The 25,976-nt window shown below is 38.8% G+C and overlaps 1 protein-coding gene across 6 annotated transcripts; it reads right to left on the bottom strand.

Moving 5' to 3' along the window:
* Positions 1-1,162: 1,162 nt before the first annotated feature.
* Positions 1,163-23,918, bottom strand: AUG6 (HAUS augmin-like complex subunit). 6 transcript variants are annotated; one of them, XM_087316675.1, is made up of 15 exons: positions 23,807-23,907; positions 23,190-23,258; positions 22,154-22,970; positions 22,001-22,057; positions 21,741-21,835; positions 15,439-15,592; positions 14,139-14,264; positions 13,904-14,057; positions 13,744-13,804; positions 13,331-13,610; positions 3,182-3,310; positions 2,942-3,070; positions 2,536-2,785; positions 1,928-2,428; positions 1,163-1,551 (listed from the first exon to the last, which is right to left on the bottom strand). In XM_087316675.1, exons 3-15 carry the CDS (start codon positions 22,418-22,420, stop codon positions 1,487-1,489), a joined length of 2,268 nt encoding a protein of 755 aa, XP_087172801.1. In that variant the 5' UTR covers positions 22,421-22,970; positions 23,190-23,258; positions 23,807-23,907; the 3' UTR covers positions 1,163-1,486. The 6 variants fall into 6 exon arrangements, with proteins under 6 accessions (XP_087172801.1, XP_087172800.1, XP_087172799.1 ...); XM_087316674.1 differs by having other exon boundaries at positions 23,190-23,285; positions 23,807-23,878; XM_087316673.1 differs by having other exon boundaries at positions 23,190-23,384; positions 23,807-23,822.
* Positions 23,919-25,976: the final 2,058 nt, after the last annotated feature.

Genomic DNA, 25,976 nt, shown 5'->3' with positions numbered 1-25,976 from the left:
GGCAAGTTCCATAGGGCTATCTCATTGAAAGACAAACCGGCCGTTTTGCATCACATTTCCATTGTTGAGGAAGAAGAGAAAGAGGATGTTGCGCATATTGGCATGTGCCTATGTTGTAATTCCCAAGTATGATTGTTAAGGGCCATGGAAGGTAAGGCTTGAGGGCTGTCATATATGATACATAAAGGCAATATGCTAAGGTTAACATTGCTTACAACTCATATCTCTTTAGCCCATGAAATCTATGGATGTAAGAAATTACTATAATATCAAGAGGAAAACAAAAATTGATAAAAAAAATAAGAATTCAATCTCGAAGGGTTTATAACTAATAGAAAGGGTTGTGTATCCGACAAGAGGATTCCATCTTTGTCATTTCTAATCCTATTTCAGAATTTAGGGCCACTTCAAGCAAGCTAGTGGTACTAGCTATGTTTTTGGTTTGTATGTGAATATTGCTATATATCTAGCATTGACCATCCATCTTCTCATATATTTCTATTTTGTATGATACCTACTACATTTTATATGTTTCTTTTTTTTTTCCAAAAAACATTTTGTATGTTTCTTATCAATTTGGTTTCCATTCTTCATTTGTCTAAAGAAATACATCCTTATTTAGACCAACCACTCATTCTTTCCCTCAACATATTGGAAGGCTAGAAATTTATTCAAAATTTTTCCTAATCAATGAATTTTCATAAGACTACACGTTTATCCATGATGGTATTGCTCTATGAACACATAAAATGAAGTTTTTCTCCATTACTCAATAGCTGAATCACCCAATAACGCTTTTACTTAGAAATAGATACCCACAAAGAGAATCTAATTGGCATGTTCAAAATTTGAATGTCTATTCAAGTGTTTCCTCAACGGTAACCAATATCTGACAAACGAAAATGCATTTGGCATATACCTAGATTTCTGCATGAAATGAGAAAGACAAATAAAAGAAATGTTCAACTTAGTCAAATTTAATGAAAGAGACTAGTCAATAAGTGGTTTCTTATGTCCATTAGCATATCCTGCGGCTCGACCCTGGACATGTGAAGGAAACTATTGGGTTAGCGTGTGTAGGGGCAGAGGGAATTTCTAGTGGAGCAGTGAAATGCGTAGTGATCAGAAAAAAAAACCAAAGGCAGGAAGAAAAAACAAGATATAGTCTCAAGGAAAATAGATTTGAAAAAGAATATCACAATTCAGTAATGAATACAACACAAATAGCTGCTTCCTTTTTATCAACTGGCTTACAAACCTCGAAAGAGTTATTGATACTTAATTTTCCTTTACAATGAAGGGGCTTTTCTCATATGAAAAAAAAACTCTTCAAAGAAAAAAGCAACTGGTGATTTGCATCCGGTCACAACGCATAAAACCTTGTGACAGCACAAAAGTCCATATGTTACAAATATCAAATAGGCCCCTTTTTGCTAATACAAGGCAAGCCATATAATTGAGATCATCACTCCAGGAAACGCAAAAATCACCCTGCAGGATTAAACCAAACTCCCTCCAAAGACACATCAGAGAGCAGAAAATCTTCAGCTCCTGTCACACTAGTGTTTGTTAGCAAAGTTATTCCTAGCATATATATAGTTTCGTAATAGTCATCAGGAAAATTCCAAAGCAATTTTGTTTTCCAAAATACACTCAAATTTTGCTTCGTATTCTCAAATGCCCGCACAGTTTTGTTATTTTCCCAAATGCCCCTGGTTAACACCCCTTCAAGCAGTTATATGCTCTATTAGACCAGTTACACTGTCAATTCACCCACTCTCCAATTATGTGTGCAATTTTAGCAGTGTCGATTCTTCCATTGTTTTATCTCTTTAGGGACACTTGGGAGATAACAAAAACTTAGGGGCATTTATGGAAATAAAAAGAAATTTTCCCAAATAGTAATGTCAGTTATAAGTACACATACCCAGTAGATCATCATATCCCTCCGTAAATGATGATAATTCTGTAAGAAGCGGTGGAGAAAATGGCCGTACAAATTCACCACTGAGGCTTTCAGATCCAATTTCAGCTTTTGCTTCAGAGACTGATATAGCAGGAGTCTTGTTTAAAAAACCATTGGAGTTAAGTGATTTGCTGGATGGCTTGGAACTTCTTTGCTGAAGATCCTGGACATCAATACTTTTATGATCTTGTTCTCTAGCTAGTGTATCTGGTAAAGACTTGCCATGATATTCATTATACTCCTGTGGGGTCCTAGGAGACAGTTTTCTAGCAGTGCTTTTTACTGAATTTGAGGCTAAATGTCCGTTTGTAAGCATATCACCTGACAGTATTGGAGTGAAAAAATGTTCCGTGCCATGATCATTTCTTTCGGTTATTATCTCCTCAACCGGGTGCCTACTTGCTGATAAGGCAGCAATATGAACAGCTTGTCTCAAGGATGTAAGATTATCTTCCTTTTCACCTGGCATTTCAAGAAAGAAAGAAAGTTATATTAACGCCTTTTAAGAGGTAAAAATGTGAAGAAAATCTAGTAACTCTTATATCATATAGATGAAAAGGTTGTGCAACCTTGAAGGTCTACTTTGATTAACCCATGTGTAGGAACTAGGCTATCTGAACGATCACCGTTGGAGGATTCTATTCGTCTTGCACTATGCACTGTTGTGCGGGTTCTTTGTGGTTGTGAAGTCTTTGTCTTTGTAGGAGAAGAAGATGAGAAAATGTGAGGCAGCTTTGATAAGGAACTTGCTGGCGTCAACTCCAAATGGGATGTGCTAGCCTTTAAAGAAGTGTCAGTGCCATGACCAATAAAGTCATCCTGAAATCACATGATTTATTTAACCTTTTGAAAATAGTCTTCAACAATGCCGTGAACTAGATAGATGAGCTTTCGTGAAATGTTATATTAGTTTCTTCAGGCTAAATCAATTAAGGTGAATATGCCTTTATTTCAATGTTACAGCTAAAGACATACCATTCTCTCAGGAAGTGATAGTGAAGTTGGAGGAACCATGAGCGGAGTTGTCCGACTCACTTGCTCTCTAAGTGACGCAATTGATGTTTCCATGCCAGGCAGTGATTCTTTCAACTGCCTAATCAGAGTCTGTCAAGAAAATAGCAAAAGTCAGAAATATATAGATATTCTTTTTTGTACCAAATTATATCACCACTGAAACTCCAGAAAGAAAATTAAGTGATGCAGATCTCAAAAGACCTGAATGTTCGCTAGATGTTGCTTATGTTCAGCAACAGTAGCTCGCAATGCTTCAGCATGTCCACTTTCTCCAGTTTCATCAGAAGTGTCTCTTATTATATCTGGACCTGCTCCATCATTTGATTTTCCCTAATGGACACATGAAGAAACAAGTGCAACCTCATTCAAAATCACATTATGGAGGGTGTAGCGCTTTGGCAGTTTTTATTCTTAACTGATGGGGAAATTATATTTTTACAGAGTTAAAAACAAGAACAACTCAATAAGATACAATGAAGCAAATATAAAATATATCAGAAGTTCTGAGCTGGACAATCACATAATCCATAGATCAGAAACAGTCTTACATCCACAGAAAGGATACACTCTTCTATTACAGTTATCTCAAGTAAAAAACATAAACGTTTCATGCATACATCATCCATTGAATGCCATGCCAAAGCTGATTTGCAACCAAGAAACTTCACTGTAAAGAAATAAGGAACTTTGGGTTAACTATATCATTGAAGATTGGTAATTTTAGTGAGTTTACATGAATAAAGGTTACATAAATTTGATGATTTTAGAAGCATGAGAAGGAAGCCAAAAAGAAGTGAGAAAAGAACAAAACATTATACAAATGATACAAAGAATATTCTAATAAATGTGGAGGTTCATAGCTTCCTATCACATTCTGCAACACTAAGGATAGACATATGTCCATATAAAATCGCCTGATGATGAATCCATCCTCCAATGTGTGTAAACAGTGTCTTATAGTGGGCCATCTTCCTACCAAGTGATTTTTTGGGGCTGGTCCATATTAGCTTGTTTTCCAAGTTAACAATATCAGTTCGGATAACTCTATTTTTTCCCACTTTGGTCATGTTTAGATGGAGATAATCAACGCTATATTGGAATGGGGCTAGTGGATTTACGGTAATGTCATGTGACTCGAACCATTGTAGCACTTCAGCATACCAACAATGAACATCTCAATGTTCAACAAGTTGTTTTGACGACATAAGTGCCAACCTTAAGGCATTTATCCAGAAGTCATTGGATAATGTTCAACGATCGAACTAATTCCCCGATGATAATAGGGGCTGCCCCCATCTCTACCGGGATTATATCATGGGCCACTAATGCTTTGCTCCTTATCATGCAGGAAATCATTGAGAAGAAAGGTTTCTCTAAATCTTTCCAGTTATTTGCCTTGTTAAGACTCAGTTCCGACATTTCTACTACATAGAGAAGAGTTGGTGTTAGTAGTGTATCAAATAGCCACAGTTTAGTTCGTGGCTCTTGGAACTGCATATGTGCACATTGTCCTCCAAGAGTATGAAGGGCTGCATATCCACAAGAGAGTCGGGCACAAGCAGCCTCCTGTAAAGAGAACCTAGGCTCTGTAAATGTTACTCCTAGGTATGTGTAGGAGCATGTGTACACCACCTTTCCCTCTCTAAAGAAGGATTCTGGTTCTGATTTTGTTACTCATGCTTGAGTGGTGTTAAACACCATCACTTTAGTTTTATCCATGTTTATCAACAAACCTTTTTACTCCAACTGTGCTAGCCACAGCCTCTGACAACCCATTGGAAGTACCTACACGGCACTTTTAAGAGGCCAAACAAGAGATTGCATCTCAAGGGATATCTTGTCTTTGTGAACAACAAACCAAAATAAATGTTACAAAGTAAAAAAAGTAAATAAGATAAAAAGTGACTAATGAATCTTGTTATCAGTACATATTAGATTTTCAAGTTAGATATATTGTAATTTTTGTCTTCAAAAGAGCTCTAGCATAGGTTGAGCCAGAGTGGAGAGGTGTCCAAAGCAAGGTAAGCACATGTGATGGCGCCAATTGTGCTAGCCACAACCTTTGACAAATCATTGGGCGATGACACTTGAAGAGGCCAAAATGGCGTATAAGACCAAACAAGAGATTACATGTTAAGTGTTATCTCATCTTTGAGAACAAACTCAAAGAACTGCCTAATATACCCGAGAATCTCGTTAGCTAAACACTTAACATTATGAACTTATGTGGATTGACACTTTTGCTTTCGAAAGATCTCCAACACGAGCTGATCCTAGATGGAGGGGTCTCTAAAGCAAGGGATGCACCTTTAACAATCAAGAACAAGGATGAGGAGATCAAATCCAAATGAATGTGGCCTACATGCACCACATTGCTATTGTCCGATCCATGGTATCCCCATTTGGGCATTGAGTCGATACCCTACTTATGTAAACCTTGACTCATTTGTAACATGAGAAGAAGTGATGGAACTCAAGGGAGTTGGGATGGTTCTTTATTCATAAGCCATTACATTTGTATTCTTCAACTTCTCTCTATGTCACTTGGTTTTACTGAGAATAGTCCTAAGCGCCATTGGTCTTCATATTCCATTACCTTGAGTAGTGAACCAAAGCATTGTTTGATCCGATCCATGATATCCCCTTTTGGGCATTGCATCGATACCCTACTTATGTAGACCTTGACTCATTTGTTTGAAGAATTAGAATTTTTATTGTCCATAAAGAACATTGTTTGAAGAGACAAGAGTATCTCCCTCGTAATTCATAAAAAACATCACAATGGTAAACATAGATTTCTTCCAAACAATGGTTTGTGTACATGTCTGCCTATCTAAAACTCATAGCTGCCCTGTCACAATATGGAGCGCATGAGACGGGTGTGCTCCATATAAGGTCTGAAGATAAATCTATCTTGCAATGTGTATAGAAAGAATGCCTTATAAATGGGCCATCTTCCTACAAAGAGATGTGGGGCTGATCCAGGTTCTTTCCATTTAATGGTATCAATTCAGATCACTCTTTACTCTTTTCGATTTTGGTCATGTTCAGGTATGGACAATCCAAGCTACACAGAAAAGAGGTAGTGCATTTATATTTAATGTTATGTTACAGATGAATGGCAGCAAATTCTCTCTACTCATACATGCAATTCTGAATCTAGGATCAAACCATATATAGTTTGGCCCAAGTAATGGCCAATCATGAGTGTCTTCTAGTTGCTAGGTATCATGGGATCTCTGCTCTTGAAGTTCACTATAATGGTATGTTCTGTGCAGCTAGTAGGAGTCATAGGCATCGATAAAGTGCTGACATAGCAATAACTCATTAAATGCACTACCTCCATTCCAATGTAACTTGGATTCTCCCCATCTAAATATGACCAAACAAAAACGAATAGAGTCATCGAAACAGATTTTATCGACTTGGATACAGAAGAACATGGACAAGCCCCAAAGTATCTCTTGGTAAGAAGATGAACCACTATAAGGCACACTTTTTACAAACATTGGAGGATAGATTCAAAGTGTCATTAGCATCAATAAAGTTCACATAGCAATGACTCATTAAATGCACTACCCCCGTTCCCATATACTTGGATTTGAAGGCAGCACGAGGATTAGGGTTTAGGTCAAAAACAGAGAGGGAGAGTCTGAGTGAGAGAGAGAGATGCACGCTGTCTTGGGTACAAAGAGTGTACCTCTTTTTTGGTTTTTAGATATTATGTATATACAAGTCAAAAGTGTGCTACGAGTGCGTTCACACTCGTGCACTAATAAAAGGCACGATGGCCCTTTATTCCCAACAACCTCCCACCTAAAGGCAATGTGCCGTGAGAAGGAAGAAAAAAAAAAAAAGTCAGCTAAGTCCAAGTATGTACAAAGCTGAACTACATACATCTATCCAACTCCCATCATCTGTCGGCAATGAGCAAATCGCTCAGCTGGAAGACCCTTCGTGAGAAGATCTGCAGGATTATTATTTGTATGTACTTTGACAAGCTCAATGTTCTTGCTGTCAAGTACATCTCTGATGAAGTGATACTTCACCTCTATGTGCTTCGTCTTTGCATGAAAGACGGGATTCCGAGCTAGTATGATAGCACTTTGGCTGTCACAATGAAGAATAGGTAACTCTGTAATGCCAAGATCTCTCACTAGATATGAAAGGCATAAAGTCTCTTTGCATGCCTCAGTGGCAGCAACATACTCTGCCTCTGTAGTAGACAATGCAACACACTTCTGTAGTCTGGAGATCCAAGAGACCGCTCCTCCTGTGAAAGTAAACACATACCCAGAAGTAGACTTCCTGCAGTCTGCGTGACCAGCATAGCCCGCATCCGTAAAACCAACGACAGATGCCTTTTGCTTTCCAAAGCAAGTGCCCAAGTCCTTTGTGCCTTTGAGGTATCTCATAATACCTTTCACCGCTTCCCAATGCTTTTTGCCAGGATTTGCCATGTAGCTACTAACCACTCCCACTGCAAAGGCAATATCAGGGCGTGTAGCAACCATCGCATATATCAAACTGCCAACGGCTGAAGCATATGGAACCTTAGCCATTTCAGCCTTCTCATCATCAGATGTAGGGCTGTCTTCTGCACTAAGTTTCAAATATGGAGGCAATGGAACCCCAATTGTTCCCCCCCTACATATTGAAACGCTGCAAAACCTTCGAGATATACTCCTGCTGAGATAGAAAGAGTACCCCTTTCGACCGGTTTCGGAGTATTCGCATGCCAAGGATGTGATTTGCATCACCAAGATCCTTGATATCAAAGCTGCCATGAAGGCTTTGCTTCAATGAATCCAAGGCATGAATATCCTTGCCAGCAATCAACATATCATCAACATACAAAACCAAGATAATCAGGCTGCCATCTCCTGCCTTCTTGGTGTACAAGCAATGGTCCACTTGACTTCTACGAAAACCTTGAGACTGCATAAATGCATCAAATTTATGATACCATTCTCTTGGTGCTTGTTTCAACCCATACAAACTCCTTTTGAGCTTACAAACCATCTTCTCTTTGCCTTTAGCAACAAAACCTTCAGGCTGCTGCATATATATGTCGTCATGCAGATCGCCATGTAAAAAGGCGGTCTTCACATCCATCTGTATGAGCTCCATATCTTCAGCTGCAACTAAGCCCAAAATTATTCTTAATGTAGTCATCTTGACTACAGGCGGGAAGATCTCATCAAAATCAACTCCATATCCCTGGTTGTATCCTTTTGCAACCAATCTTGCTTTGTACTTTGGCGAGGAATCAAAAATGACCTGAATTTTATAAACCCATTTGCATGGAAGTGTTTTCTGCCCTTTAGGCAACTGCACCAAATCCCAAGTGTCATTTTTCTCAAGAGATTCCATCTCTAACAACATGGCTTTATACCATTTCTTATTGTCCTGTCTGTCCATTGCTTCCTTGAAGCAAGTCGGTTTGCCACAATCAGTTACCATGACATAATCAGCCACACTGTTTGCATCAGGATCAAATCTGTCAGGCCTTCTAGTAACTCTAGACGATCTCCTAACCCAATGCTCATTGTTTGGTAGCTGTTGAGCCTGCAAATCATCATTTTCAATTTGCAGTCCAGGCATTTCAGCCTGCAAATCAGCATTGACAGCTTGCTGTTCTAGCTGTTCCTGCACATTTGGTGGCTCATCATTATTGGCAAAGGCTGGCTGATCATTTCCAACCTCATTTTCTGCATTTGCAGGTAAGTTTACAGCAGGTGTTTGCTGCTGTACAGCGGGCACATTTTCCTGTCTAAAAGGTATTTCTTCTCGGAATACAACCCTACGTACTTCCTCAGTCTTTTCGGGTTGTTTATGCATGCAATTTTCCCGGAAGATAACATCATTGCTGCGTACTATTTTCCTTTTCTCGGGATCCCACAATCTATACCCCATTTCACCCTCGTCACTGTATCCTAGGAAAATACATTTGCAAGACTTTGGCTCAAGTTTGTTGCGTTCTTCTTTACGAATGTGCACAAAAGCCTCACAGCCAAGCACTCTCAAGTGAGCATATGAAGGTGGCTTACCCAACCACGCTTCTTGGGGTATTCCCCCTCCCAAAGACCTGTTAGGTGACCGATTAATCAAGTGAACAGCTGTCATAACAGCCTCTGCCCAAAAACCATGGGGTAACGCAGCATGAGACAGCATAGTACGGACCTTATCTTGAATAGTCTGATTCATACGCTCAAGGGGCAGTGAGTTCCCTCTTTATCCCTTTGCTGTCACAAAATGCTTGAAAAGCCTTGGACACATATTCCCCACCATTGTCAGAGCGAAGACACTTAAGTGTCTTATCAATTTGATTCTCAACTAATGCCAAAAATGTTCGAAACTTGTCAAGCACTTCATCCTTGCTACGAATAGTGTAAACCCATACCTTCCGTGTAGCATCATCGACAAAAGTGACTAAGTATTTCTTTCCCCCTAATGACAGCCCTAGCATCTGACATACATCTGAATGTACTAACTCAAGCGGGGACGACTTCAGCGAAAGAGACTTTTTATGAGATGTTTGTACATGTTTACCATAAATGCAATGATCACAATGTTCAAAATCAGCATAATGAAGACATGGCAAGTAACCCAAACGAGACAATACTTTCATACCAGTTTCACTCATGTGTCCCAACCAGCCATGCCACAAAGAAACACTAGGCTGCTCAGTTATGGCAACAACATGGTCACTCACACTAGATACATGGAGAGGATACAAAGTATCACTTATACTACCCTTGGCAATAACTCTAGATCCCTTACAAATCTTCCATTTCCCATCACCAAAGGTTGTGTGAAATCCATCATTATCTAGCTGTCCTGTGCTAATCAAGCTCTTCTTAAGCTGAGGTACATGCCGTACATGCTGAAGTGTGAAACCAGAACCATGCTGAAACTGTAATTGCACAATGCCAATACCTGCAATTTCACATGCATAGTTGTCCCCAAGATGGACAACACCATGTCGACCCCCTATGTAATTTGAAAACCACTCACGATGAGGGGTGACATGAAAAGAAGCACCACAATTGAGTATCCAAGTGTGCATGTCACCATCGGTATCTGCAAGTAAAGCATGTTCTCTATGGCATGATGAAACCAAGAGTACATCATTTCCACTATCACTATCATGAGTGACTACATTCACCTCTTCAATTTTAGTATTTCCTTTCCTCGGTTGAATGTCTCTTTTTTCTTCTATGAAATCATCTATCTTCTTGCCCTTTCCTTTCTCTCTCTTCCATTTGAAACAATCACGTTTAAAATGACCCTTTTTGCCACAATGATGGCATTCTACATCTTTACCATGTGATTTACTACGGCCATAACTATCAGATTTGCCTCTTTGTTGTGACCTACCCCTCATATGCAACGCACTAGAGGACTTATTGGATGCATTGTTTCACCGGCTCATCTCTTCCATGAGTAGAGAACTCTCTACATCGGCATAAAGAAGCATCGCATTTAAATTGCTCATAGCAGTCCTGAAAGTATCCCAACATTCTAGCAAGGTGCAAAGGAAAAACGTGGCCTTAAACTCACCATCAATGATGAATTTCAAGGCAACCAGCTGGTTGAAAATGGATTTGAACTTACTGAGGTGAGTTGACATGGGTGTACCCTCTGTCATGCGCAAATCCATAAGGTTCTTAAGTCAATAAACTTTGCTAGCTGCCGTCTTTTGGGCATACAGTTCCTCTAGTCTAGTCCATATAGAATAGGCGGGGTCCAAACCTTCGATATTAAAAAGCAAGGCATCAGAGATTGACAACTCAATAGTCGAGCGTGCAAGCTCGTTTAACTCTTGCCAATCATCTTGGTCCATATCTATAAGCTTTACCCCTTTGACTTTTATAGGCTTTGCATGCTTCTTTTGCAATAGGATGTTGTAGCATTGCTTTTTCCATACTGCAAAGTTATGTGCACCCTCAAGCTTCTTGATGTGCATAAGGTGGCTACTATCACTGCTACTAGTCATGATTTCTTAGCCCAAACAAAGGACCAAACCTGCACTACAAAAAACGTGACCTGCTCTGCAGAAAACCCTAAACCCAGCATTGATACCAGTTTGAAGGTAGCACGAGTATTATGGTTTAGGCCAAAAACAGAGAGGGAGAGAGTCTGAGTGAGAGAGAGAGATGCACGATGTCTTGGGTACAAAGAGTGTACCTCTTTTTCGGTTTTTAGATATTATGTATATACAAGTCGAAAGTGTGCTACGAGTGTGTTCACACTCGTGCACTAATAAAAGGCACGATGGCCCTTTATTCTCAACACGATTTTCCCCATCTAAACATGACCAAGCAGAAACAAATACAGTGATCCAAACTGATATTATCAACTTGGATAAACTTATATTATCAACTTGGCCCCACATCTCTTGGTAAGAAGACGAACCACTATATTAAGGCACAATGTTTACAGACATTGGAGGATAGATTCATCATCAGGCCCTCTTATGTGCACATACATCTAAAGTACGTTGTGCAATGCGATAGGGTGGTTGCAGACCTCTTCATATCAATTAGAGATTGAGGTAGGGAGAGATATGCATGTACACCTTTGGAAGAAAGAATCTACCACTTGTGTCATCAGGGTATGAAATCTTAAGGATACTATATTTGGTGCTATATTGCTTTTTATGAACTAAGACGGAGATACCATTACCTATTTAACCACAATTGTACAAGGTAATGGAATATGAGTACCAACAGTGCCTGGGCTGTTCTTGTTAGAACTCAAGAGATACAAGGAGAAGTTGAAGGACAACAATACAACCACACAAGCTCATGAACAGGGAATAACCACAACTTTCTTTAGTCCCATCACTCCTATTCTTGCTACAACCAATCAAGGGCTACATATAATATGCCTCATAATCTCAAATCCACTAGATACCAGCCACTGATCAGAATAATGCCTTGGTCACCATTGGGGATGCTCCCATGTTTGCATAGGTCATATCCTGGGCTCCTCAAACGATCTCCATCAGGGGCCGATAAAAATGGAGATGGCTCTCGCATTCAAGAAGAACCTTTAGTGACAAAGGCGATGGAGACAAATTGTTGCTGCTAAATATACATATTGTAACACCTTCCAAATGTTTCAATCAAGACTCCACTTCTGTGGCCCTTGATTGAATTGTATATGTGCACAAATTGTTGCTGCTAAATCTACATATTGTAACACCTTCCAAATGTTTCGGTCAAGACTCCACTTCTGTGGCCCTTGATTGAATTGTAGAATGAGAAAAAGCAATGGTGTTGAGGAAAGTTGTGACATGAAAGAAAGAACCATTGCTTTTCATATTCTATTACCTTACGTAGGTAGTGGGCGAAAGCCATCTTTGAAGAAGCGTTGGTATCTCATAAAATGGTTTGCGAAATGGTATCTCATATTATAGTGGGGCAATGGTATCTCATATTGTAGCTCTTTTAGAGTGTCTTGGTCAAGAATTCACTTGTGTGGTCCACCATTGACTTGTAGTATGATAAGTAGTGATGTGGCTAAAGAAAGTTGTGATTATTCTTTGTTGATGACATGTTGTGGTTGTATTGCTGTCCCTCAACAACTTTTCTGTCGCTTGAGTTTTAGCAAGAATAGTCCCAAGCATTGCTGGTCTTTATATTCCATGATCTTGCATAGTGAACCAAAGCCTTGTAAGACCATGATCTTACATCTTACTATTTTCTCATCTTTGAGAACAAAAAATCTAAATAAATACTACTAATAATATGGTACTAAAGAATCCACTCTTATCTGAGAACATGATTCTAAACTTATAATAAAACTTGTCTTTGAAAAATCTCTAACATGGGCCACTCCAAGAGAACAAAAAGCCAAATTAAATACAATCAAATAGATAATTATAAAGGATCAGCATATCTGAGAACTAGAAATCAACATAAACCGCTCCAAGATGGAGAGATCTCCAAAGCAAGGGAAGCACCTTCACTGTTGCGAGATAATGGCCTTTAATTGTGATGACAAGGGCAATGAGACTATGACCCAGATGGTCATGGCCTACATTCAAAAGATAAAAGGATAGAAAATAGAAATTCCAATCATTCACTAAGAATATAAACTGTGCCTTATGGGAACCCTTTAGGAAGGTTAAAATAGAAAATCTAAAGAGAGAACCTGCACTGATCTCTACTGATGTTTTATGTCAATATTATTTGTACGAGGATTATAGTAGATTTAATGAAAACAGGAAAGCAAGATGATGCATATAAGAATAAAAACATTTCACTGGCGGACATTATTAACTCTTAAACCAGACAAGAAAAACATGTGTTAATTATAAATTCAACCCTACAGAACCAGTACCAGTCTAAGAGATTGTTTGTGAATTCGCTGCAAAGAATGTGTCCAACGCCTCAAAACTTCAGCAACATCAAGAGATGCAACACCCTTAAGTGATTTGTCATCAAGTATGCTAACAGTCATTTCGAACTCTCCATTAGCATGAGTATCATTTTCTCCTGATGTCATCTGATCAATTTTACTACCAGCAACTTCATCTGATCTAAAGGATAACACGTCATTTGAAGAGATACTAGAACTTCTCTCCATTGCTGCTCGAAGAGCTGGTCCAGATACACGATATCTGTGCCATCAATTACCCAACATATTAAATTATTAGTGGGCATGTTATTACTTACTACATTTGGAGGTTTGTATAACAGTTATGCATTTTAGAGTTGTTCACTTCTGAGTTTTTATTCTGAGTAGTTTTATACCTGTGTTCACGGTGCGCTAACAGATCCTCAATAGGTCCAGATGCTAATTTCTCATGCTGAGCTGCATATATGATATAACTCAGAAAAATGTACTCGATAACAAAAAGCTACTTAAAAGTACAAACCCTACAAGGCCATAATTCACACTGGGGCCAAGCACCTGTATGATTGAGTAAAGAATCCCAATGATGAGTTGCTCTGCTTACAGAAAGCAACCTACGCTCTTCGGTAGAATTTTCAGAGCTATTTTGCGAATCTCTATCTCTCAGTTTTTTAGGTTCCTCAAGTTTATCCAACTCTTGATGCAAATATGCCTGACAAAGAGGATCCGTTAAAAAAGCATTTTAAACAATGGAAGAGCAGCTGGTGTATGAGTATTTGCATGAGAATGACACCTCTTCTGCACATAATGCTCGATATTCAGCAGTCATATCGTGTGCAAGACTTGACCATACTGCTTGTCTGCGAACAACTGCTGCAGCATCATCAAGAAAACGTCGACGCTCCAGTGCAATTCTAGCCTGCAATATTATATACTGACTGAATAAAACTAAAACTCAGATATCCCATGTTAAAATCAAGATATTTATCTATAATCCAGTATTCAAATACTAAAGTACCAACAAAACATAGAATATTTTTACTGAACCTCTACTTTAATATACAAGAGAATTATTTCCTAGATAAATACAAAGCAAACCCAGTTCTACACTTCATAATTTTAGTATCTGTAGGTGGAGGATGGGTAGTACACATTTTGTTTTCAACATATGAAATGGCCTATACAAACCATTACCAGCTTCATATTGTGTTATCTTTGATTCATGTTTAATACTTTAGCATGCTAGGATCTATGACTGCCTTCATGTCATTTAAGTAGTTTACTGGTCCGATGCTCACCATCTCCCACTCTCTTCGGTCTCTATGTAGATAAGGTATTGCATTACCTAGAAAGCTTTGGCCATTCAGGAGCATGCTTAGTGATATTACTACATGCTAATGACATTGTGTTGATCTCCGACTCTCTGCAGGGACTACAAAGACATCTATAAGCTTTAAAGCATTTTGCACCAACAAAGGTTCATTGATAAACCTGGATAAAACTGAAGTGATGGTGTTAACACAATGACATCAGAACCAGAATTCTTCTTGGGAGACGAAAAGATGGCGCACAGATGAAATTACATATACCTAGGAGTAAGCATAAATGCACTACCCCCATTCCAACATAGCTTGGATTGTCCCCATCTGACATAACCAAAGTGGAAAAGAATAGAGTGATCCAAATTGATATAATGAAATTGGATAACTGGGGACCTTGGATCAGCCCCCTAACATCCCTTGGTAGGAATATGGCCCACTATAAGGCAACCTTTTTACACATCAGAGGATGGGTTCATCATCACAACCTCTTATATGGATACAAATCTTCTTTTTATTTGTTTAAAATCATCTTATCAACAATCTGGAATTTGGCCAGTTTTATTTCTGAACCTGCGGAAGAACCTTTTCTTGAAAAATACCAAAAAAAAGAAAGACACGTGCATCAAATCTCAGTGAAAATGAGAATTACTCATGAAATCAAAGTTTGCAATTATACTATCTCCCGAGTAGAATATATCTTCGTCAACTTTTTTTAAATAATTGCCATAGACTCATAATCCTTTTCCTTCTAAACAATCTCTTGTGGTGCACCTTTGTCACAGTCAGCAATGCTGAAGCATGGTTACACTGAGCAACTTCAGTCAATGATGTTGGCAAAGGATTTGCTGACACGTCCGATGGAAAACTTCGTTTATGAACTTCACGTAAGGCATGAGCAGATAATTGCCACAAGAGCTCCACAAATCTGCAACAGCCATCATGATTCATATATAAATCCATTCTCAAACCCAGAAATTAATGGTAAAAAAACTGAATTTAACAGATTAAATTGATCAAGTCACATATTTCTAAGGATTTAAATTATAAACCATAATTGAAATTTGAATATAATTCTCGTTACTGGCCATGATCATATTTTGACAGCAGAACGACAAACTCCCTTGACAAAGAATCCCTGCCCGACTAGTACATACTCCAAGTCAAAATAATATCAATATGGCATCTTAATGTGCAAAGATTTTAAGGCAAAAGAATGTGCTGCAAGTATTGAAAATAATCAAGCACATCTCGCTGATCACCCAATGCAGTCATTTGATAAAATCTGTCTGTATTCCCTATCTCCATGTCTAACCTAATTCTTTTGCACCTGAAAAGATACACGTCTACGCTTCATAATGGCGGTTGCTGTATGGATCATAAATATTCTTCAGTTCTTGACATGTGAAATGGAGAATAGGAAACTCTCCCATATGCAGATGTCAGGGACAGATATTTCTTGTAGGAGATTGTATCTGCTAATTGTTCCAGCAAAGGATGGAATCAGCGGAACACCATGCATAGCATTGCACTGGAATGTACTATGACATAAGTGGCATGGCATGATTGTCTCTTTAAATAGGGCTTTGGGCCTCTCAGCAAAGTTAAGAAATATAACGCCTCTCAGCAAAGTTAAATAGGGCTTTGGGCCAAACATATCTGTGAATATTATTATTATTATTACTATAGCAGCATTGAGAGAATTTCCTAGAAGTCATGAGCAAAACCAAATTCTCCAAGCCTTCATCAGCATACCAAACATAATACAAACTCCATGGATTGTGTGATACATGCAGAAAGGATTATGTCATATATACAAACCATATCAACCTGAAAATGGCCTCATCATCCTCATTAATCCTTCTAAGTCATCAGTTCTTTTCTATCAACGGAACAAAGAGTATCACAAGTGGCTCACTTATAAGGAGCCCTCAAAAAGACAAAAGAAATACACTTATAAGGAGCTTGCAACCACAGAAGTGGCTCACTGTAGAGTCAGACGCTACACATACTTGAGGCAAGGAAACAGAGGAAGTGGACAATCTACAGACAAAGGGGAAGGTTCCGATGACAGTGTATGGCCTATGAGACCTTGCAGTTTAACTGACCTATGGAATTGCAATTCAGAACAGATGTAGAATAGTTTGAGGAGACCCTCAGAAATACTCAAATCATTATGTCATTGGGACACACCAATTTCTAGGCAAGAGACTACAGAAGAATGAGGTTAATGATGGGAGTAAGTGTATTAACCACAGGCAAACACGTTAGATTATCTAGTGGAGTAGCTACATCACATTGATGAGATTTGTCAAACCAAATTCAGGTCATATATAAAGATGCAGGATCATATTATATGTGAATGCAAATAATTAGAAATAATGCGAAGTGTCATATTAGCATCTTCAAACAGCAAAAGTATCCTATGGGACCAAAAGTTACAACCATGTGAATCTTATATAAGTCAGGTAGAAAAAACAATATTCTATGCCTTAACTATGCAACTAGGCAGGCACTACTTTTTACTTGCATACTTGAGGTTTGCACCAAGTGGGGAATCTCCCTACCAACTAATTTTTATCATAAATTTTGAGATTTGCAAGCATGGAAGGTATCATGCTAGTTCGATGTTTTAATGCACACACATGTGGCGCACAAAGTATACTATATGATCGAAGTGAGGCCATGTATGCAGAGTATACTGTATGATCTGAAAACATGGATACCATGAACAAGCCTATATTTTTATTTCAAGAATAGCTGAAGTATGTAATTCAACAGTGTATGAAGTTTTATTCACATTGGATGACTGGTTCACTGTCCTAGCACACACATTGATGCCACAAATACTTCCACAAATACTTGTAAGATATGGTCAATGATCACCCCCAAGTTGTCAGTTTATCGCCAAATGTATTCTTAGAGTCAACATTTTGTGATAACAGCCCAAATGAGTAGCTATTGTGCAACCTGACCATATGAGGTGTCAATGTGAGAAACTGTAAATGAGTAGAACAAAATGTATTTACGAAAGAGGGAAGTAGGGTAATGAGATTGACTAGTCAGGTTGACTAGAAGAATATTCTCTATTGGTAGGTTAAGATATACTTAGTCTTGAAGTATGTGCCATTGACTTTAAGATAATTACTAACTAGAACTAGCTTGCATCCATGGAGCTAGGTCATATTAAACCACAAGTCAGTTGACAGAAAAAAGGAATATCCTCACTTCCATCAATTGACTTGCACATTTAATTTGACAATACGATCAAACATACCATAAGTATACGCCCTATTTCTCTTGCACGGCTGCTGCGACTATTATCTGTGTCAACTAACTATGTAGTCGATTAGTCTAGATCCCATCTATGCTCTAGGGTGTGAGCGCATGGGAGGACTACCATTGTGAGCTACTCTCATATGTAATAGAAACTTTCTATTGACACATATACATCTCTATGAGTGTAACTCTATATGCCTATCAAGCCAATTCTCAATATTTCTAGCATTTCACACAGTGCCATAGCATAAAAAAGGGATGCATTGTGAGTCTACCAATCATGAAATAATCCCCAATATCAAAGATAATCAAATTAAAAAATAGTACTGATGACACGCTATTGATGAATTCAGTTGAGCAAAATCCCCACTAAAATAGAGATAAAGAAACTCAAGTAATTAAAAAGCATCCACAAATGATGGTTAATTGGAAAATGAACAATGTGTGAATACTATCTTGGGTGACATTGTACAGAGAAAACAAAAAAAGAAACCACAATGTAATGTAAGAATCAACTCCATACAAAGAGTTTGGCCTTATAGGATGGGCATGCCATCTGGAATCACTTCTCATCCCCATCTCTCTGATTTTCAAACTTTCTTATTTTCCAATCCCTCAAAACTTTTCAAACAAATATAACTGGTCATCAATCAAAGTATTTGTTCTCAGTTCAAAAAAAGGTTTTTGGTTCACAAAGAACCAAGCATCCATGGTCCATCCCAATCAACCTTCTTGAAGTGGTGAAAAGGAAACGTTCATGCTCTCTAATTGCCTCCAGATAATCCAGTTAAATCTATCTTCTTCATTCTTTCATTTGCTTTGTTGTTCTCAAAGATGAGACAATATTTTACAATGTATTGATTGGTATCCTAGACCATTTTGGACATTTAAAAGAAGTTACATTTTCTTTCATACTTAAGATGTAACCTCTTGTTCGCTTATAGGCCCTTTTTGCCTCTTAAAAGATGTTAATTTTTCTTTCTTTCTTCTTTCAGAAGAGATTCACAAAATTCAATCATGTATTGACCCTCCAAGCCCTTATTGAGGAGGGCAAAGCCCATAATAAGAGTATTTATTGCTGCTTCATGGATTTCCAAAAAGCCTGACATAATACCACGTGCTCAACCTGTGCAACGACTAGAAGCCCTTGGAGTTCCTATCAATATGCAATGAGGAATATATGCACTGTATGAATCCGTGTCAGGAATTTTGTGGTCTCCCAAGGGTTGATGGAGGCTGTGGCTAGCCCAATCACCCACTCTCTATGGTCTGTATATAGATGAGGTGTCACATTACATAGAGAGATTTGGCGGTTCAAGAGCATATTGCCATACAAATATGATTATATGCTGATGATATTGTGATTATCTTTGACACTTTGGAAGGACTACAAAGAAATCTCAATGCCTTTAAACTATTTTATACAATGGTTTGTAGGTAGATAAAAGTAAAACGATGGTGTTTTAACACCACGCAAGCATGGGCAACAATATCAGAACCAGAATTCTTCTTGGGAGAAGGAAAGCACACAATCCTTCACATACCTAGGAGTAACATTCAAAGGGCCTCAGTTCTCCTTGAGGGAGAGGGCTTTTGCTCAACTCTCTGATGGATATGCAGCTGCTGGTTGCTCTTGAAAGACAACATGCACATTTGCAGTTCCAAGAGTCACAAACTAAGTTGTGGCTATTCAGATACACTTGTCAAAGAATAGTGTGATCCGAACTGATCTGAACAGAATAAAATAGATCAGCCCCACAACATCTCTTTGTAGGAAAATGACCCACTATAAGGCTCACTTTGTACACGCGTCAGAGGATGGATTCATCGTCAGGTCCTCTAATATGCACATACATCTATCCTATGTGCTGCACAGTGTGATAGGGCAGCTGCGAACTTCATCGCATAAGTTAGAGATTGAGGTAGGCATATATGCACAAATACCTCTAGAAGAAAGAATTTGCTAATTGTGTCATCTGGGAGTGGAATCTGAAGAACATTATGTTTGTCACGGTGCTGTTTCTTATGAAATAACAGGAAGATATCATTGCCTTTTTAAGATATCATCTGGCCCAGTATGCAAGGTAACGGAATATGAGGACCAACAATACTTGGGGCTTTTCTTGCTATAGCTCAAGGGGTACAAGGAAAAGTTGTTGAGAAACAGCCACACAAGCTCAGAGAACAATCACTTCCTTCTTTGGCCCATCACTCCAACTCATGCTACAAGTGAATCAAGGTATACATAAATGGGCGCCCAACCAGGACATTGCAAAGGGGTTACAAAAGATTGGGCAATAGCAATTTTTCATGCACATAGGTAGGCTATGGCATCGTGGATCATGATCTCATCCCCATTGTCATCAACAAATAAAGGCCATTATCTCCCGTCATCACAAGTGCTTCCCTAAATTTTGGAGACTCTCCATTCTGGATCAACCTATGCTAGAGATCTTTCGAAGACAAAAAATACAATATATCTGGCTTGAGAATATTACATATATAGATGAAGAGATTCTTTAGTCACATCTTAATTCTATTTGAATTTACTTTTTTACTTAGGTATGTTTATTTGGTGCTGTTCTCAAAGATGAGACAATATTTTAAGATGTAATCTCCTGTTTGGTTTTAGAGTCCATATTAGCCTCTTAAAATAAATTAATGGATCTTCCTTTCCTTCTTTCTTAAAAGATGTTAAGAGGGAGATGCCCCCGCCTCTTCAAACACAATTTTGGCCCATTACACAAGGTAAGGGAATACGACGACTAATGGTGTCTGGGACTGCTCTTGCTAGAACTCAAGCGACATAGAGACAAGTGGTAGAATGATGACAATACAACCACAATAACTCACCAACATAAAACCATCACAGATTGCTTTAGGTCCATCACTTCTAATGCTTAAAGTCAATCAAGGGCTACACACCTAGGGTCTTGATCACAACACTTGCAAGGTAACGTATCTTTTCTTCTTTCTTAAAAGACATAAAGAAGGAGATACCATCATCTCTTCCCAACAAGGCTGTAATGGAATACAAAGTCCAACAGTGTTTGGGACTACTGTATTGCTAGAACAGTAGAAGTCCAGAGATATTGAGAGAAGTTGTTGAAAGTCAAGTTCAGCATGACCACAACAACTTGTCAAGAAAAAACCATCACAACTTTCTTTAGCTCCATCACTCCTGCTACACAACTAGGGTCTTGACCACAACACTCAAAAGGGGGATACAATAGATTGGGCAATAGCAATTTGTAGTACACATAGGCCGCACCCATTTCGATCACGACCCAATCATCCTTGTCATTGATAAATAAAGATCATTATTACCCAACATTAAAGCCATTTCCCTCTCTTTAGAAACCTCTCGATCTTGGATCAGCCCATGTTGGAGGTCTTTCGAAGGCAAAAGTTTCAGTTCACCAAGTTTAGAATGTTAACTGTTTAGCCAATGAGATTCTCTGGTACCTTACGAAGTTATGCTAATTATGTTATAATTATTTAGGTTCGTTGTTCTCAACGGCAACACAACATTTTAAGATGTAATCTCTTGTTCTGTCTCATAGGCCAATTCTAGCCTCTTGAAGACATTAATACATAGACATGCACATTAATACATCACCATCATCATTGTTATTTCTCACATCTCATTCCATTAAAATTTTAGTTATACTTATATTTCACATCTCATTCCATTTAAATTTTAGTTATACTTATATTTCACATCTCATTCCATTTAAATTTTAGTTATGCTTATATTTTGAAGGAGTATATAGTGCATATCCATTTAAATTTTATACCTTGGTCCGCAACAAGTTGCAAGTGACGATACCCGAGAGTTGCTTCTTGGCAATGCCCCTTGTGCTTCAAGTTCGTTTATAAGATTTTGTACAATCTACAAACAAAACGACGTAAATTATCTACAAGTGATTAAGTCAACATAAAAATATGAATGATGAACATACCCTCCTGTTTGTATGTAAATATATTCTGGACTATATAAGTTAAAATTAAACTAGCATGAACTTTAATAATGAAAATAAAAGTTAGTAGACTTTACCTTCCTAAAATCTCTAGATTGGCCTGCATCAAAAATAGGCCACACACCAGCAAAATCCTGTACACAACACCAATTATAACAGAAAAATTATCAGAATGAGAGAGAGAAATTGTACGTAGTTTGCTGAAAGAACAAGAAAAACTTTTCACTCACTTTGGCAGACTGGGCAGGACCTCGAAGAGCACTGAGCAAGAAATGCAAGAGAGTTTCACCCATTCGAGGGTTCGAATGTCTGAATAATCCTGATCTCGGCATACCACCTTGCCCTAGGATAGACACATCTAACCCTAAAAGAAGACAATTGGTGTATAGTGCTGCTTCCATCTCTAGTTCCCTTTCTCTTTCCTTATCCTTTTCCTTGTCCTTTTCCTTCTCCCTTTCCCTCTCCTTCTCCTTGGAGGCCACGTAAAGAGGATCCATAGCAAAAGAAGTGTCTTTTACTTGGAGAATTGTTCTAATCGTGTAATGGTTCTTTAAAATTTGTTATGTTTTTGTCCAGATTTCCTCTGATCTAAGCCTTAAATCATGGGGTCCTTTACTTTAGAATCGCTCTGATTTTAACAATGGCTCTTTCAAAATCACTCAGTTTAATTGAGAGTTTCTATTATCTGGGACTTAATCCATCCACAAATTAGTCCCTCACTTTGAGGTACTTCTATGTTTAGCAATGGTTCTTTAGTAATGGTAGGGGTTGTCCAGGAATTCCTGTTATGCAATCCTTATTTGTACTCACATTCACTCTTGTAGACATCTCATTTTTATACTGTTAAAACCTCTTCTTTGATCTTGCTTCTGTTATGGAAGATAACATTTCTTATTTCATTTTCAATCTCTATGTGTGATCACATTCTTTCTTGTATACATGATCCAAAGAGCCTTGTCTTCTGGTACAGAAGGAAGCATTTCCCATGACATTTTCACTGTTACAACTATTATGCTCCGAAATCAGCATGATCCATGGCTCCACCAGCTGTTGGAAAGCTCTGATTTTCGTTCAAAAACAATATTTCTATGGAGATTTGGCAAACATGGAAATGCAACAATTATGTAATTCTGAGATCAGTACAATTCTCATGAAATCCATGGCCTCTTGAAAATATCCGAGTTTATGTCTGGCCATGAAGGAACTTGGAAATGAACAGTGATTCTATGGAATGCTTGCAAACCTGAAAAATGGAAGATTATGTACCATTGAGATCTGTATGACTCGCATGACATCATGGATCCATCTTCTTCACGGAAATCTCTGATGTTTTCACTGAAAAACAATGAGTCTATGAAACGACTGCAAACACAGACATGCAATAATTATGAGATCTACATGATTTTTCATGAAAACCATGGCTGGCTGAAAAGCTCTGATTTTCCTTGAGAAACGATGAACCTATGGAACAAGGAAATGCAACAATTATAGAGCACTGAGATTGGGAAATGATTCTCGTGAAATACATGGATACGTGAAAACCGATTATTTGACTGAGAAACGATGACAGCACAACAATTATGAGGAACCACTGACATCCGCATAGAATATAATGTGATTTTCAGAAGAAGCAATACTATCCATTAAGGGCAAGGTAAGCAATAAATGAGATCATGATCTAGTTTCTTCTGCCAATAATAAGAGAAACATTTCACTGTTGCTACAACTACAATATTGTAATACATGCTTCTGAGTAAATAAATCCATCGTTCGTCTTCTTCCTATAAGAAAGCTCAGAGGCTTTATGCAAACGTGATGAACCAATGAAGGAAAAGTAAAGGAGCAGCGAAATCATGAAAAATCTAGAAATCAGATTTGCGAACCTGGGAAATGGAATGAAGATTCGAAAATGCGGATCCGGAAAGGCAGCAGGAAGCAAGGGAGGGAGGAAGAAGGAACAGGGAGCCCGAGAGGAAAGACGAGGCGTGATGTGATGGAAGCAAGCAAGCTCGACAATGGCGACGGAAGGAACCCCGACGTATGTATGTATTGCGCGCACGCACACACGCACAGAGAGAGAGAGAGACGCACACACGCAGAGAGAGAGAGAGAGAGAGAGAGAGAGAGAGAGAGAGGGGAGCCAATAGCAATGTATGTATGTACCCAAAAAAGCTCAGATCCATCGATGGTTCTTCTTCTGCTCTCTCCGTTTGCTCGGAGACTGACCGACCGATTGTACCCAAAAAAGCTCACATCCATCGATGGGTCTTCTGCTCTCTCTGTTTGCTCGGAGATTCACCGACCGGCCGATTGTACACACTAGCCTCCGTAGGGATCAATGTTTGTTGAATCATACGCAAGGTCCATGTTGTTAAGAGACGTCAACAACCTTTTGACTTCCTCTAGCCTGCATTCCCTTCATTAATGGCATCTAGTCATCTCTCGAAAAGCTTCGCCCTGCTGCTAAGATTAGAAGCTCACCCATTCCACCCCAACATTGTCGTGTGGCATCTCATCTCGTTTGCAACATTGTTCGATGGAGATTATAACCGTCATGTGTGTGCCAGTGTATTCCACAATGGCATCAAGTAAACTAGTGTCATTAGTGAGATTTGATCCCTTGTAATGTGTTGGCATGATCTAATCTAGTAACCTACATGTAAGGTTGTTTAACAAAGAGTAAAGGATCATGCATTCCACGACAACATCTAGTAAAGTAGTGCAATTAATGTTCTCGCCACCAGTACCATTCTTATGGCAAACAACATGAGATAACAGAGAGGAGACAGTGGCGGCATGTAGGAAGCTTATTTTAATGTAGGTATATATGCTAGAAGAAGATATGAGGAAATGGGATGATGTTCTGGATGCTGAATCAGACTAGTATAAGAAGATTTTAGTGGTATGAGGCAGATTTCGTGTGATAATCAGAGACATCGACATGGTGGATGTGGACAGGTTGAAATAGGTTAAAGTTGTTTTGTGATTAGGATGACTGATGTTGGTGGGGGTTGTCGAAGATTACTAGGAGAAGGTGAGGATTTCTGTTTGTTTTCTACTCGTTTGTTGGTTGTTAGTGTAACAGGATTGTCGAATCAGAGATAGCGAGATGGTAGATGGGGACATGACGAAGCCGTTTTTCTGTTTTTTGTGGTTAGGATGAGTGATGTTGGAGTGGGGGCTGAAGCAGATTATTATGAGAAGGCGAGGAATGGTTTTCCCTCATTTTTTGTTGTGATTACAGGGCCGCGTTAATCGGTGAGATGGAATAGGGGAAGCAAGATACCCCAGATATGGGCTGACTTAAGACAGATATTATGGTTCTCATAGGTTGCGGGATGATGGCAGTGGGATTTGAAGCAACTTTGTCATGGTGTGAGGATGAGTGGTGTTGGTGCGAGGGCTGAAGCAAATCAGGAGGGGAGAGGAATCATTGTTCACTTATTTTGTTGTTAATTGCACAAGATATTGGCGGTACTCGACGAGATGTTGGATGTGGATTGATTGAAGCAATTTGTTTGTTTTTAGGAGTGATGATGGTGGGGAGGACAGAAGCAAATCATGAGGGGATGAGGAACCATTATTCACTTGTTTTTGTTGTTATTGGTATAGGTCAGAGGTGGTATTCAGCGAGATGGTGGATGTGGTTTGATTGAAGCAATTTCTTTGTTTTTAGGAGTGACGATGGTGCGGGGGAACGAAGCAAATCATGAGGGGATGAGGAACAATTTCTCATTTTTGTTGATTCATTGCACAGGACATTGGTGGTATTCGGCGAGATGGTGGATGTGGACTAAAGGAAGCAATGTGTCTGTTTTAGGAGTGATGATGGTGGGGGGGATCGAAGCAATTCATGAGGGGATGAGGATTTTTTTTACTTATTTTGTTGTTAATTCCACAGGACATTGGTGGCATTCGGCGAGATGGTGGAGGTGGATTGAATGAAGCAATTTGGTTGTTTTTAGGAATGATGATGGTGAGGGGGCCGAAGCACATCATGAAGGGAGTGAATAAGTTGTGGGGATCGAAGCAAATGGGGTGAGAGGTGGAGAT

This window comes from Azolla caroliniana, unplaced genomic scaffold (assembly GCF_043228905.1).
Source record: "Azolla caroliniana isolate FFs.n. ecotype wild unplaced genomic scaffold, voAzoCaro1.0.p SCAF_3, whole genome shotgun sequence".
Lineage (NCBI taxonomy): Eukaryota > Viridiplantae > Streptophyta > Polypodiopsida > Salviniales > Salviniaceae > Azolla > Azolla caroliniana.
Note: the sequence above shows the minus strand (reverse complement) of the source record. Positions and strands in the feature narration are given on the sequence as shown.